This window comes from Typopeltis vanoorti, chromosome 20 (genome assembly GCF_054136105.1).
Source record: "Typopeltis vanoorti isolate ZY-2024b chromosome 20, IOZ_Tvanoo_1.0, whole genome shotgun sequence".
Classification (NCBI taxonomy): domain Eukaryota; kingdom Metazoa; phylum Arthropoda; class Arachnida; order Uropygi; family Thelyphonidae; genus Typopeltis; species Typopeltis vanoorti.
The window spans coordinates 4,817,192-4,832,849 of NC_143568.1; the positions used below are offsets into that span (position 1 = coordinate 4,817,192).

Here is a 15,658-nt window from a genome sequence, read left to right on the forward strand (position 1 = left end):
TGTTTAACCGGGCGATGCCACAAGGCATGAAATTTTGTCATGTTTACCGTCATTTTTTATTTTGGTTTAACCAATAAGAATACAATTTGGTTGGCTAAATCCCAAATTGCCAGCCCATCCTCGTTCGTTCAGTATCCAAGTAGATACCCAACAGTGTGCACCACGAGAAGGTGAGAATTGGACATTAAGTCAGAAGCCCTGGTCGGTTCTCTGCATTCCTTTAAAGGGTATGTGGAGCTCTTCTCTCAGTTATACAGCTTTGACCCTTAAGCATCCCTTAGGAGTATGTTTATTTATTATTTAAAAATAAGTTTTTTTTTTACTATTTGTGTTTTTCTTTATTTTAATATACATTCCTCTTAATGTGCAGTATAATAAAATGATTCGTAACGTGTTATTGTACTTCGGGAACCTTTAATTTTTAATGGGGGGGGGGGGGGGGGCACTCAGACGGCTCAAACCCACGGAACGATCCTGAATGTCGAACACAATCTGCTTTTGTGGCTTATGAATACTCTTCTAACTCTATTGAAAACAATTGCTCCTGATAGTGAAATTGCTAAGAAAATACAGTGTGAATGCACTAAACGTAATTATTTTATAAAAAATGCTTTGGCTGTAGTTTCACGCAATGAAATCTCAAAAAAGAAAAAAAAAAAAAAAAAAAAAAACTCCTTTGATGAATGGACTCCTTTTGACAAAAGAAAAATCAAAACATTCATCAGCTATAGATTTTAGCTATTTCTGAAGAGTTAATTTAGCAAAATCTGATAAAAATAATGTATAAATATTTCCAGTGTTTTTTCTTGTGGGTGGCCCTGTATATATGTAAATAGCACATTAAATAACTGAAAATTTAATGTTACATTATTTTAAACACTAAAATGAGACTAAAAATTATATGGTAAATTAATACACATGTTAAGTGCTAGAGTTACAATTGGGACTTCTGTTATAATGATTGACAACTGCAGCTCTTGGACTCATGACAGTGAGCTGAGTTTTGACTTTTTTTCTTTTCCTATTTGTAGTACGTATGTCAATATAGCGGTTTTACATTGAGTTCATCTATGATAATAAGGTAGTCATATCATAAAATGCCCTAAATAGAGTGAAACAAAAGCAAATAAAAATTTAGTACTTTTTTTTCAGATCTAGTACCTTTTTCCTGCTTAAGTTAGTACAAAATATTTTTGCTGGGTGGTCACCCTGTGCAGCATTGTTATAAGAGATCTGACTAAGAATCAGATGACAACTGGTTCTCTTTATTATATGTCTGATGATGAATGAATGAATGTTTCAATAATCAATTCAAAAATATTCAATATTCAATTTTAATTGCCAAAAATCCAACTAGGTTTATCTCTTATAGAAACTATTACTGATCTGAAACACAAGTATTAACTCAATGCAAAGAAAACTTAATCTTCATCTATTATAGCTTAAGTCAGTAATCTCCAAATATATCCAAATTAATTTAATAAATCAAATAATATTTACAGGTATAAACATAACAAAACTATATATATATATATATATATATATATATATATATATATAATAACTAATTCAGTTATTATTAACAGTAACAAATTTAAAAACAAATTTCTGTAAGAAGTAGCTTGAAAATATTTGCATATACTAGTTGCCATTAACAGACTGTATGCCCATGCACTTCTTAAATAAAACCTCCATTTTTAATCCTGAAATTTACAGTAATTCTAGATCCATATTATTCAATACTTCAAATTTACCTTTTCATATACTATGCTCTGCTTCTTAACTCTCTCTCTAGCATTTCTCTGACTGGCAGCATCTTCTGCTAGTCAGAGAAATACCGTGCAATGTAATGCAGATTGTGTCAGTCACATCAGGATTCCTTGCTTTATGTTTGGCAATATGGCTATAGCTGTCAACATGTGCCTTTATCTAGAGATAAATATCTTCTAAAAACTTTATTATTCACGACACCTACAACTCTCTGTCTCCACCACTACACCGAACCTCTACTACTAATCATATACATCACCACCATCTATTGCCCACCACTGCCACAGCTAGTATTTTTTGTCTGTAAATTGTGTGTGTTCAGAAGGGCTGATATGTCTGTATGTGGGATGAAAAACCCTTCTACCTCTGTATGGGATCAGCTAACTCACCTTCGATTGAAAAAGTCCATATAAAGATTCCTCACGTCGTGACAAGAATTGAACTCAGGCCTTTTCTAATTCAAGGGCACAACGTACCGTCATTCTTCCAATTGCGCTACTTCACTGAAATATTTATTTGCACTTTTCTGCATAAAATTTTCTTGCTCTATGAATATAATAATCCACACACTGAAGAAAATTAATTTTGGTTTTGGAATTGCTCTGCTCCAATGTCAGCAATGGTAAGCTAACCCTTAAAGTACATATTTTACATGAGTCTTGGCTCATGTAAAATGGCTCATGCATTTGTTTTCAGCATTCTTTTTTGGTGATATCATCTGGCTTCCTATGTTGAGAGGTTTTGTTTTCATTAGCCTTGGATTTTTTTTTGGGGGGGGGGGGGGATTGTTGATGGGAATTACAATTAAATAATTAACAGAATACGTATTTTACATGAGTAACTATTCAAGAAATATGCATCTTACATTTGGATGGAATCCATGACAGTGACATTTCTATAATTCAATTATAGAAATGTTTTCAGTATTCTTTTTTGGTGATATCATCTGGCTTCCTATGTTGAGAGGTTTTATTTTCATTAGCTTTAGATTTTTCTTTTTTTGGGGGGGGGGAATTGTTGACAGGCAATGTACATCATTTCTTAATCAAAAAAAATTACCAACACATTGTCAAATTGGACTCCCCGTAGGACATTATATTAATTTTTTTTAATCTTTTTGTGGGGGAACAGAGGTATCATCTGCTAATGGGTCATTATTAAAAGATCTGGAGGCATGTCTGATCCTCAGCAATACACATTCCATTATTTTTTTAAGTAGTGGATTCTTATGTAGTGGGGGCCATTTTTGGTATGTCCTCAGAAGTGAGCATATACAGCAATCCCTTGATTAATACACCTAATGCGTTCTTTAAAACAGGCGCATTAATCGAAAACACACTAATCGAATATAGTAACCTATGGGAAAATGTATAATTCGTTCCTCAGATTTCTTTTTTTGACCCTGAATTTTTTTTAATAAAAGAATTAGGATGTCTCAGGGCCTAGTTAACATGTTCACTGCCATGCTACTTCAGCATAGTTTGTTCCCGTACGCCAAGCAATTTCACTTCTTCATGGTCAACATGGGTAATCTCGTTGCTGGCGGTAATCAACATACAAGTATACTCGTATGTTGGCTTGTGTGGAGCATATACCATCTACGAGTATACACAGTTTTGCTGCTAGCTCCACAAGCCAAGCATTTTCACTTCTTCAAGGTCAGTACAGGTAATCTCATTGCCGGCAGTAAGCATCATACGAGTATACTCGTAGCTGGCTTGTGTGGCTCATATACCAACTATGAGTATACTCGTAGTTGGCAGCGAACGTGCTAAAGGAAAACAGTGAAGCTGAAAGACAATAAAACATGTTCAGAATATAAATTTTTTATTCTGCTTCTTAACAAAGAATTCAGCTAATGTAGTTTGACAGACATTGTTTCTTTTTTTCATACACCTGACAGTATGGCCCTATTGCCCATTCTGCAAATTTTACTGGTTCTCTCTTCACCAGGGTCAGTCTCTAAGTATTGCTGCTTAAAACTTTGATTGTACGAAAACTATTTTCAAATTGTTTCTGTGAAACCTCTTTGGGCTTGTCAATGATTAAATTTTCTTCATATTCTTCAGAATCTTCCCACTGTGCATCTAAATTTAGCAGGTCGGAATCTCTCGACTTAACAGAATGAGATTTAATTAAATTAGATTCATTTGAAAAGCCTCTAAAATCATTTGCATAATATGGAAGAATGTTCTTCCAAACGGCTTGCATGTTGCTAGCAGTAATTTCATTCGACTTTGTGACTTTATAACTATGCTGAGATTTCTCTGATTTGGCCAAAAAAGTCTTGGAAGGCATTCACTTCCAAAAAAAAAAGGCCAGTTTCATTGACATTAAATCTTTGTTGATCACAATAGTCCCCTTCTTACAAAATTTTCTTCAAAATCTCTGGATATCTCCTTACTGCACTTGCAGCTTCTCCTGTGATTAGAACATTATGTAGGCTATTTCTCTTTTTGAAACGCTCAAATCACCCAGCACTAACGTGGAATTCTTCTTTTCCATCATTGATAGTCCTTTCTTTCCAGGTTACAAAGAGACAATGCTTTTGATTTAATAAGGCCAGTGTTTAGCGGGATCCATTTTTGGTTACAACCTTCAATCCATGTAAAAAGAAATCTCTCTCTCTAATACAATCATTATAATACTTTGATTTTGAGTGCATGCATGATGAACTTGAAGCAGCCTTACCTTTCTCTTTGTATTCAGCAGTTGATTCACCCATTTTTGTGTTCTTGTCCTATCTTGGCTCTGGACTCGCCTTGTTCATTTTCTTCATTATTTCAACTTTTTCTTCCAATCAGATTACTTTTGGAATCATTTTCACATTTCTATTTTTTGCTTACTAATTCTTTTACTCGTGATTAAAGGTTAGGAAAATAATTTAAAATAAAAAAGTAAGAGAAACAATTGTACGAGATATGATCAGCAAAATGCTATGTAAAACAGACGACATAAATTTTGGCAGTCAATTTGGAACATAGTGTACATGGAAATAGCGTAGTATGCCATTCAAAAATAACTATGTAAAATGTTTCAAATCAGTAACTAAGTTATTTCATCCTGGTGAGTGATTTTTTAAAATAGTTAGCATAAAAAATGTATAGATCGAAAATTTTTAAAATCTGTAACATTTATTTTTAAGATAGGTGCACTAATCGAATTTGGGTATTGAAAAAAAATGACGCAATAATCGGGGGCACATTAATCGAGGGATTGCTGTACTGATTTTTCTGTTATTCGTTCTAAAGAGAAAGCAAGCAAATCATACCGTTCAAGGATTTTGTAGTTATGAGAAGGTGGGATCAACATGTGTCAATGTTCCTACTGACACTTTCTTTACAGAAGCCTTTTCAGCATAAGAGGATGTACTATCAGATGTTGCACTTTTGTGGTATAATGCCTCTTCACCTCCTGGTTGGTATGTACTGCTTGGTTTGGATCTCTTTTCATCCTTCCACCTTTAACATGTTTGGGAGTATGCAGGATGATCTCCCTCACAATTAAGGCATCAGTCTTTGTTCTCATGATGATTTTGTATGATTATATCATGATCATTTTGTAGATCTGCAAAAAGCATATGACAATGTGCCAAGAGGAAGGCTGTTCAAAACACATTATATAGCGTAAATGGGACATTATATCAAGCAATAGACTCTGTTTGAGTTGTAAATCAGCAGTTAGAATTGAAGGATACAGAAAGATGGTTTTGATGTTAAGTCAGGTGTGCGATAAGGGTGTATATTATCTCCACTGTTATTCATCATCTATTTGGATCACATTATGAAGGAAAGCAGTATTAAACCTGATAAAACAAAGCTGGAGTTGTTAATCTCAGCTCTTTACTTTATGCAGATGATGTTATACTCCTAAATAAATTCAAGACAAGTCTGCAGGATTCCCTGACCTAATTGAATAGCTGCTGTGATGAATTTGATATGAAATACAAGTAAAATGTTTCAGCTATTTAGGCACAATTTTTAATAAAGATGGCAAATTAAATTAAGAAATAGACAGCAGAATTAGCAAAACTGGTATGGTAGGAAGTCAAATGAATAAATTTATATGGAATAAGAGAAAGATTAGTCAAAATACTAACTGTAGACAAGATAGTGTTCAAACCAATTTTAACTTATGGATCTGAGAGCTGGATTAGAAATAAAACTCTTGATGATATATGCATGTAAACACAAGAAAGATATTTAATTAACCAAATATTTTGGTCTGGAAATAGCAGACCATCCTCAGTGGTATTATAAGAACAGTTTTAAAAAATATAAGCTATATTTATTATAGCTTATATTTTTATAGCTTATAATACTAACTTATAATATTATTTATAGCTTATAATACTAACAATAGATCGTTAAAAATAGAACAAGCCGCGTGATGTTATATCACTAAGTATGAAACGGAATATTTTGAAGTAGAGACATGATTGGGAGAAAAAAAAAATTAATGAGTAATCTTGATTAGACTTTCCCAGATTTTTGATATAGATATACAGTCATTATGATTCAGGTTGGGACGATGGAGCAAGGCCTCCACGCTTACCTTGAACAAACGTTCAAAACCTATAACGGGATCTATGCAAGAGGTGAGTCCTGGACCAAAAGATGCTGTGGTCAGTTTCAATCCCGTGTTGAGCCAATCCAGACTTTTCAGGTTTGTTGTGAAGAATGGAGGATTGATGTTCTTGGATTCTTTTTTCAAGAGAACGTCCAGTCTGTCCAAAATAGGAGAGATCACAGTTGCAAGGAATTTGATAAACCCCCAGGAAGAGATAAAGTTGAGCGTTTGTCTTTAGGAGAAGGAAAATGAGAAGACAATTTGTTAATAGGTGAATACGTAGCTGTTAAATCTTATTTCTTTAAAATTCTTGCGATAGGTTCTGAAATACCGGAGATATAAGGAATAGGCACTCGACATATTGACACTTTGTTGTTTTGTGCAGGATTATAAGAATTGAGAAGATGTTGAGTACTTTTTTCAGAAAAGCCATTGAGTTTTATGTGTTGTTGGATAGTAGAAAGTTCTTTCTGTAGATAATCAAAAGTAGAACAATTAGTTTTGGCTCTTCTGATGAGGCATTTTATAATTCCTGTTTTTTGACATGGATGATGGGCTGATTCTTTAACGACCTGTGAACGTTGGTTTCCTGCATACTGTAGTTGTAAGAATATTTGAAGGTGACCGGATGAGGAGAAGGTCTAAAAAAGATAACTGGTTGTTTTCTTCTTTCCGCAGTAAACTTTATACGATGATGCAAGGAATTAATACTGTTTAAAAAAGAAGGTAAAGATGTGGCCAAATAGTAAAGATGTCATCTATATATCTTACCCAAAAGGATGGTTGAGGGGTTGTTGATATAAATAGTTGTCCGATTCAATCTTTTGCAATGCACTGATCCTAAAAACACTATTCGGACCTGGTAGCGGAACCCCAATGATTAGTAGTAATTTAAGATAAAAAGCGAGTAATTTTGCCATGACTGCAAACCTTGGCTAAGATAGGATATAAGTGATTATTTGATCTACTAGGGTATGAAAGCTTTCTTTAGCCTATAGGGGAATTTCAGAGGCACAGTCTTCAAACAAATAAATATCTGGAGATCCCAGGTATGAAAAAGAATACTTAAGGTAGAATAGGAAAGAAAATTATAAAATATTAAGTTAAAGAAAATAAAAGTTTTTAAATAAATAACATTATACAGCCGAAATAGACAGAAAACCTAAACAGATAAATAAGCATGATAAGATAAAGAAACATTGCTGATAAGATATTGCGTGATAAGGTAATATAATATAAAAGAAAAACCCCCGTTTACACTTGGACCCTGGGGAAGAAGACTGCAACATCATTGACCTGTGCAGAGCCCACTAGTTGAATGATCCTGACTGGGTCATCCAGGACCACCCATCTTGCCAAAACAGAGAGAAAAGTAGTGCAAGACAACCAAGGATCCCTCTTTCTAGATGTCCACATTTCACACTGCACAGCAAACATGGCAGTGGATCCAGTGATGGTAGTCTCTAAGATAGGATAGTAAAAAAAAATAAATAAAAAATATTTTAAAAAAAACTCAGAATAAGAATAGCAAAGAATATGAAAGGGAGGTCACGGAGAGGGTCCACTCCATGACCACCAAGTGCCTCACACAGAAGAATTTAGTTTGAAACAGTCAAAAAACTAATCCTGAGAAAAGGAAGTGGATATATTTCCCTCCATTTCACTTTAAATAGCCTCAGATACACTACCGTAACAATCAAGCTTTCAGCAGTAGTCCCTCCTAACACTCATTCTATCTACCTCTGCCATCCTGGAACTACACTCTTAAATCCATCTTCATACTGGACTTCTTAATTCTGGTAAATTTTAGCAAATCAACAGTGATTAATGTCCAAATTTCATTGCCTTTGTTCCTAAACTTCTGGAATTAGAAAACAAGCACAGCAACTGAACCCACAAATTGGTGCATTGCTTATTATGAAATATGCAATGAAAGGTCCAAACTGTCATTCATTCCTTTTGCCCAGTACAAGTCATCCCTACCTAAAAAATCTCAAGTTTGGAGGAAACGATTCCATATTTGGAGTCATTTACTCCAAACAATCGTCCTTGAAATGAAATTTGTCTAACCAGAATTGAGAAATAATTTATGGATGGATGGACAAAATGAATCTACTAATTCCATATGATCCAAATATCTTTCTCTTGTTTCAAAATTTATTCAGTCTATGTTTCTATTAAAACTTGCTCAATATTTTGCTCAGCAAGTTAATTATTCAAATTAAGCAATTCTTGATTCAAGCTTTACATATCACTTTTTTGTATTCACTTTGTTCATATGGAAGGATGTTTTCAAAAACTAGCTTGTATAAAAATCTGAATTTGATATGAAAGAAACATTTCATAAACTGAAATGATTAAGAGATTTCAAGCCTTCAATACTTACCAAGTAAGTTACACTCTGGACATCCAAAAGATCATTCATCACTAAATCATTTAACCGACCAGGTGTTGCAACAACTATTTCCACTCCACCAGAAGCAACATTAATCTGTTCCCTTCGGTTTCCTCCTCCATAAAGACACACACTAGAAAATAATTCCCCTCCAACCATGAGTGGTAAGCGATATCTGCATGTTATTCACACTGACATTATACAATAATAACAGCTAACATTAAAAAATGTTTAGCAGTCACAAAATGCCTAAATTAATAAATGAAAACTTAAAAATTAAATTAGTTTTTGGCATTCATAAATGTTTAGGTAAAGTGTTTGTTGTAATGATCAATATTAGTGAATTAAAAAAATAAACCAGCTTAAACATTTACTAATGTTATGTATAAAAATAAATATGTTATACAAAAGGTAGACCATTAAGCCAACCACAAACAAATTGTTATGGGATGACTGCTAAAGTCCTCCTGTACTAAGCTTTCCTTCAGGACTTGTACAGTTCAGGTTGCTATACTAAGATTTTCTTCTGGCCTTGCACCATTCAGGTTGCTATTGAATGTTTAAAAAAAAAAAATTTCAAGTCTTCTGTTGCTATAATGATTGTAAATGGGTCCTCCACATTCTTGGAATGGTTAGACCATCATTTTTGTTCAGATTAGGATTGTGTTTGAGCAGTTCAAATGCTTCTTTAAATTTCCTCTCGAACCAGGTTTGGTGTGGTGTAGGGACTTGGTACCTTTCCAATCAATTCTGAGGTGTGTAGGCTGAAAGACCAGTTTTTCCAAAATGAAGGTATTTAATGTGCCATTTGTGTTCATCCTTTTTGGTTCGCCCTGTTTCCCCTATGCATTGTAAGTTACATGTGCATTGTATTTTGTAAACCTCTGGTGGGCTAGGTGTGGAAGAGGATCTTTGGAAGAACTGAGTAGGTGTCTTAATTTTGTCGGGGGTTTAAAGGTGGTTTTCGATGTTGTATTTGTGTAGGTTCTGTCTATTTTTTTGGAAATGCCTCTAACATAAGGTATGGCAATAGTATTCTTGAAATCGTTTTTGTTTTTAGTGGTATCTGGTTGATGATTTCGTATTCCTGGTTTAGAGCTTGTTCATTTGAACAAATAGTTTGAGCTCTGTGTTTAAGGGTGCTTATGACCCCTAGTTTTTATGTTGGGTGGTGATAAGAATTTTTATGTATGTACTGGCCTGTGTGTGTGTGTGTAGATTTAGGGTAAACAAACAATTTTTACCTTCAAAAAGAAGGTAAAGCCATGGGCTCACCCCCCCCCCCCCCAATAGCTAACTTTTATATGGAAGATTTTGAGCAACAAGCTCTGGAGTCAGCGTGCCTAAAGCCCAAAACTTGGCTCAGATATGTTGATGATATTTTTGGCATTTGGCCCCACAGCCGCAAAGCACTAAATACATTCAGCCGCCTAAACAAACAACACAAACATATACAATTCACTACTGAAATAGAAAAAAACAACTCTATTCCTTTCCTAGACACTTGTCACATGTCTTCCCTCAGGCTGTCTCTCCTTCTCAGTCTACCGCAAACCCACCCACACACACACACAAGCCAATACATACACAAAAATTCTTACCACCACTCAACACAAAAACTAGGTGTCATAAGCATCCTTAAACACAGAGCTCAAACTATTTGTTCAAATGAGCAAGCTCTAAACCAGGAATACGAGATCGTCAACCATACATTTATAAAAAATGGATACAGTAAAAAGCTATTCACAAGATCCTCCACAGAGACACCACTAAAAAAAAAAAAAAAAGATTTCAAGAATGCCATTGCCATTCCTTATGTTAGAGGCATTTCAGAGAAAACAGACAGAACACTGCACAAATACAACATCAAAACCATCTTTAAACCCCCGACAAAATTAAGACACCTACTCAGTTCTTTCAAAGGTCCTCTTCGACACCTAGCCCACCCAGGGATTTACAAAATACAATGCACATGTAACTTACAATACAAAAGGGGAAACAGGGCGAACCATCCCAATTAAGAAGGACGAACACAAACGACACATTAAATAGCTCCATTTTGGAAAAACTGACCTTTCAGACCATGCACCCCAGACATACCACATACTGTATTGATTGGAAAGGTACCAAGTCCCTACACCGCACCAAAACCTGGTTCGAGAGGAAATTTAAAGAAGCATGTGAAATGCTCAAACACAATCCTAATCTGAACAAGAAGACTTGGTGAAGTTTTTTTTTTTTTTTTTTTAAACATTCAATAGTAACCTGAATGGTACAAATCCAGAAGAAAATCTTAGTAAGTATGGGAGGACTTTAACAGGGTTTATTTTTATTTTATTTTTTGCCACTAGAGGTTAGGCTAAGTAAAAGATCAATTAACAGCATAGATTTAATTTACCTTTGTAGAGGGCAAGAGTATGTAGCTTGTCTTCATATACACATGTATTTTTCTGATGATGACCTCAATACAGGGATCAAAATGTCAAGTGTTATTTTATTAATAAGTAAAATAATCATTTCAGCACATGTTTTGTGTCCCTAAATTCGTAAATATGAGTTAAGATTTATTCTCATTATTTTCATGCACATGTAAATTTCACTGGCTGCGTCACTTGACCATTGTATGATTTTCAGAGATCACAAGTTAGCTGTTAAATTATTATCATCTGACCTCCATGGAGTCAGAGACTCATTGTGGGACCCATTATTGTATAATGATCATCTAACTACGACTTAAACTGATTCAATGTGTCTACATTCACAATCCACTCAGGTAATGCATTCCACTGACCAACCACTCCCCATGTAAAGAACCTAGTCCACACTCCTCTGCTCGCACCACCCTCCTTATACAGATTCCAGGGATGGCCTCTTATTCTGCCCACACTTCCCATTCTATGAAAAATTTCTTCCATGTCAACCTGATAACAACCACTGACTAACATATGCCTCAGTCATATCATTCCCCCTATTCATGAGGCTTTGCAATTTACATGCTCTCAATATTCCAAAATCCACATTCCAAAGATCACTGACCAGTGACTTCACTGATTAGTGAATCCTCCCTAGACCCTTTCTAACATATCCTTGTCACCATGAAAACCTGGTGACCAAATCTGTGCACAATAATCCATGATGACTGATCAAGGCCATATACAATGTCATCATAACCTCTTTATTTCTGCATATCAGGTCCTCCGCATCATTGCCATTATCCGATGTGACATCTACACAACTTGTGCAATGTAGCTCCTGAATTTCAGGTCATTGTCCACCACCACCACTCCAAAATCACTCATGTCCTCTACCTCTTTAATAAGGTTTCCCCACCAAGTGTATACTTTGTATCCCATCGTTGTTTACCAAAATTTCAAACCTTACACTTTGTAAGGTTTTGAAATTTTGGTCATTAAATTGATAGTTCCACTTATCTACCCATTCATGCTATCTATTCAAGTGCTCCTGTAAGGCCATAGCATCTACTTGTTTCTGCATTGCTTTCCCTAGTTTTGCATCATCTGCAAACAGCTTCATGTCACCAGTTACACCCATCCCAATATTAATATATAAATTGAACAACAATGGTCCCAAAACTAACCCCTGCAGCACACCAAAGAAGATCTTACGCTTTCAGGATATTGCACCTCCATGTACAACTTTCTGGTACCTCTCTGACAGCCAGTCACTGATCCAACTCAACCTTTGTCAAAGACATTTGTCACCTTGTTATAATACATAAGTTAGTAAAGCATGATCTCCCTTTAACAAACCCATGTTGACAATCACAGGGAATACTGCTGTTATCAATCCATTTCTGTATCCTAGTTCTCATCAATCTCACTAGTACCTTCACCACATCTCCTCTCCTCTTCCTATTTCTCAAAGAATACATTCCTTCTATGTGTTCTTAATCTAATAATACCGGATAAAGCAAGCATGTTTCTCTTGCTTAAAAATTTATTCAGCTTTATTTTATTTCTATTAAAACTTTTGGAAAACAATATTTTCCTCAGCAAAGTTAATTATTCAAATTATGCAATTCTTGATTCAAGCTTTACATACCACACTTTCCCATATTCACTTTGTTGATATGGAAACGGTTTAAAACTTGCTTATATAAAAATCTGAACTTTATATAAAAGAGACTTAGTTTATAAACTGAAATGATTAAAGATATTTGAAGTTTCCAATACTTACCAAGTGCTGAAGGAATAATATGTGCTTAGAATCAATGGTTGAATTCTATTCTCATGGATTTTTTTTGTATTAAATTCTCAAGTGCCCAATCCAACTTTGCATTATCAGCACATAATTGGAAACTCTCCTCTGCATCATTCTCAGTATCATTAATACACAAGTTAAACAAAAGTGGTCCCTCGAAGCAGATCTCTATGGTACCCCCACTAGTCACCTTTACCTAGACTCATCAACTCCATACATTAATTCTCTAATACTTGTCAGCTTACCAATTTTATTTCCAATCCATGTCAAGTTTTAATTTGTATGCCCATCCACATGAGTTCATATAATAACCTCCCTTATAGAATCCTGTCAAATGTCTGAGAAAGACAGGAGTCTCATGGTATATCCATTCCACTTATTTGACCGTGTCACCATTGCAAAAATGAGCAGTGCAAAACACCCATCTTTAACAAATACATGCTGTCCTCTATAAAGGATCAAAGTGCTACATCTAGTTACGTCCTAAGCCCTTCGAATACCACTCCTGAGATGCAGTGGCCTATAGGTGGTTGCACATTAATTCCTGGTATCTTGTCCTATTTCTGATCACTTGGAATAACGTTGAGACCTATGCTACATTGAACAACGTAGCATAGGTCTCAAAGTAACTACTTTTTACCAAAAGTAGTTACTTTTCGTAAAAAGTAACTACTTTGGTAAATTTTACAACTAGAGTTACTAGTTGTAAATTTATAACACAGTTATTTTCTGTGCATTCATCACCTTCCTCTCATATTTACTTACATTATCCTTCCACTGTCATTCCTTCTGCTTGCCATATAACAAAAGTAATCTCTCAGATTTCCTCTTTTCTGTTCAACCAACTTCTCATATCTGATTCCACCTTCCATCATGGCTGTGATTCTCTCTCTCTCTCCAAGCCTGTTCATGTTGTTTCCATGCCTGGTCAATCACATTTTTCAGATAGTGGTTCCATAACATTTTTCTTCTAAGTAGCTCTTACTTCAAACTTCTTTTCACCCATTTAACTCCCATGTAATTTATTCCCTGAATTTTGAAGATGAAATCGGATATAAATTCCTTGATCTAACTCTTCAACCATTTAGTATGAACTGCTGGTTCCATTATCATGCAGTTTCTCAAACCACAACACAGCTCCAGCTGCATTTGCAGCTTATTATAATCATTTGCCTTATAGTTCAAAATACACCCTTTTTTTGATTAAAGTTATCAAACGCACTATCACCTTCCAAGTCAAAACTAGATCATTCTTAGCAACAATTCTGAGTATAAGAGTAATCTCCTGAAAAAGTGTATACCTGTCAACACAAAAAACTTGTAGAGATTTCTAAACTAAATAAAGTATTTTTTGCTTCATTCTATGTGGTCATCATCATCATCAAATTACTGCTGTGTACTCTCATGGGGTGTACAGGATATGATAGTATTACATGAAAAAATTACATCATTACTAACTTCCTATCTACAATTTTCCTCCAAATCAGTCTGTTACTTGTCAAGACTCCAACATTACCAGATCTTATATTTCTATCGTCTAAGGCACTTTGTGCCATATCAATTCACCTATATCTTGGCCTTCCTCTGGGTCATTTTCCTGCCAACTTGGCAGAGAACACTTGTTTTGCTAATCTTTCCTCGCCCATTCTGTTTAAGTGACCATACAACCTGAGATTAGCTCTGCTAACGCATTCCTGGATGCTGAAAATGTCAAGTTCTTTCCTAATATTCTCATTTTTAATATGATATTGCCATTGATGCCATCTGTTCATGCCCCTAATCTTTTACAGGACTCTCATATCTGCAGTCTTTAGTCTTTGGTCAAGGGTTTTACTTCTGACCCAGATCTCAGATCCATAAGTTAAAACTAGTTTGAACACTGTCTTGTATACAGCTAATTTAGCGTTCTGACCAATTTCTCTCTTATTCCATATGAATTTATTCAATTGACTTCCTACCTTACCAGTTTTGTTGAATCTGTTGTCTATTTCCATATTTAATTTACTATCTTCACTAAAAATCGTGCCTAAGTAGCTGATATGTTTTACTTGTTCCACAGGTTCTCCATTCACAACACAGTTGACATTTTCAATGATTCTACCTATTTTCATTGACTTTGTCTTTCCATTGCTGACCCTCATACCATATCTATTACAACAATTATTCGATTTAGTCAGAGAATCTTGCAGACTTGTATTGCTTGATATAATGCCCCATTGACACAATATAACTGTAGCATATTGAATAGCTTCTCTCTTGGCACCTTGTCATATGCCTTTTCCAAATCAACAAAACTTAAACACAGATCTTTGTTATATTCCCATGATTTCTCCACTATTTGTCGTAAAGTGAAGATCTGATCTTGACAGCCTCTATTTGGCCTGAATCTAGCTTGTTCTTCACCAAGCTTTTCTTCCACAATTCTTCTCAAGTATACTTGCATATATCTTACCAGGAACACTCAATACTGATATACCTCTGTAAATCTCACATTCAGTTTTATTTCCCTTTTTATATATAGGTACTATGAAAGCTCTACTCCAATCGTCTGGAATTTGTCCTCTGTCCAGGCATTCTGAACTATGCAGTGTAGCCACTGTAAGACTTTTATACCTCCATACTTCAGCATTTCTGGTCAAATATCATCTACTCCTGCTGCCTATCCACATTTCAAGCTTTTGATGGCTTTTTCTACTTCTAGAT

General features: G+C 35.0%; 1 protein-coding gene across 1 annotated transcript in view; it reads right to left on the reverse strand.

Annotated features, from left to right (window-relative positions):
* The window catches only part of LOC150095203 (putative ATP-dependent RNA helicase DDX43), a 282,514-nt gene that overhangs the window by 94,178 nt on the left and 172,678 nt on the right, over positions 1-15,658 (reverse strand). The window contains exon 12 of the mRNA XM_090409697.1: positions 8,726-8,867. Coding sequence (XP_090265823.1) covers positions 8,726-8,867 — 142 coding nt within the window. The remainder of the gene's footprint in view (positions 1-8,725; positions 8,868-15,658) is intronic.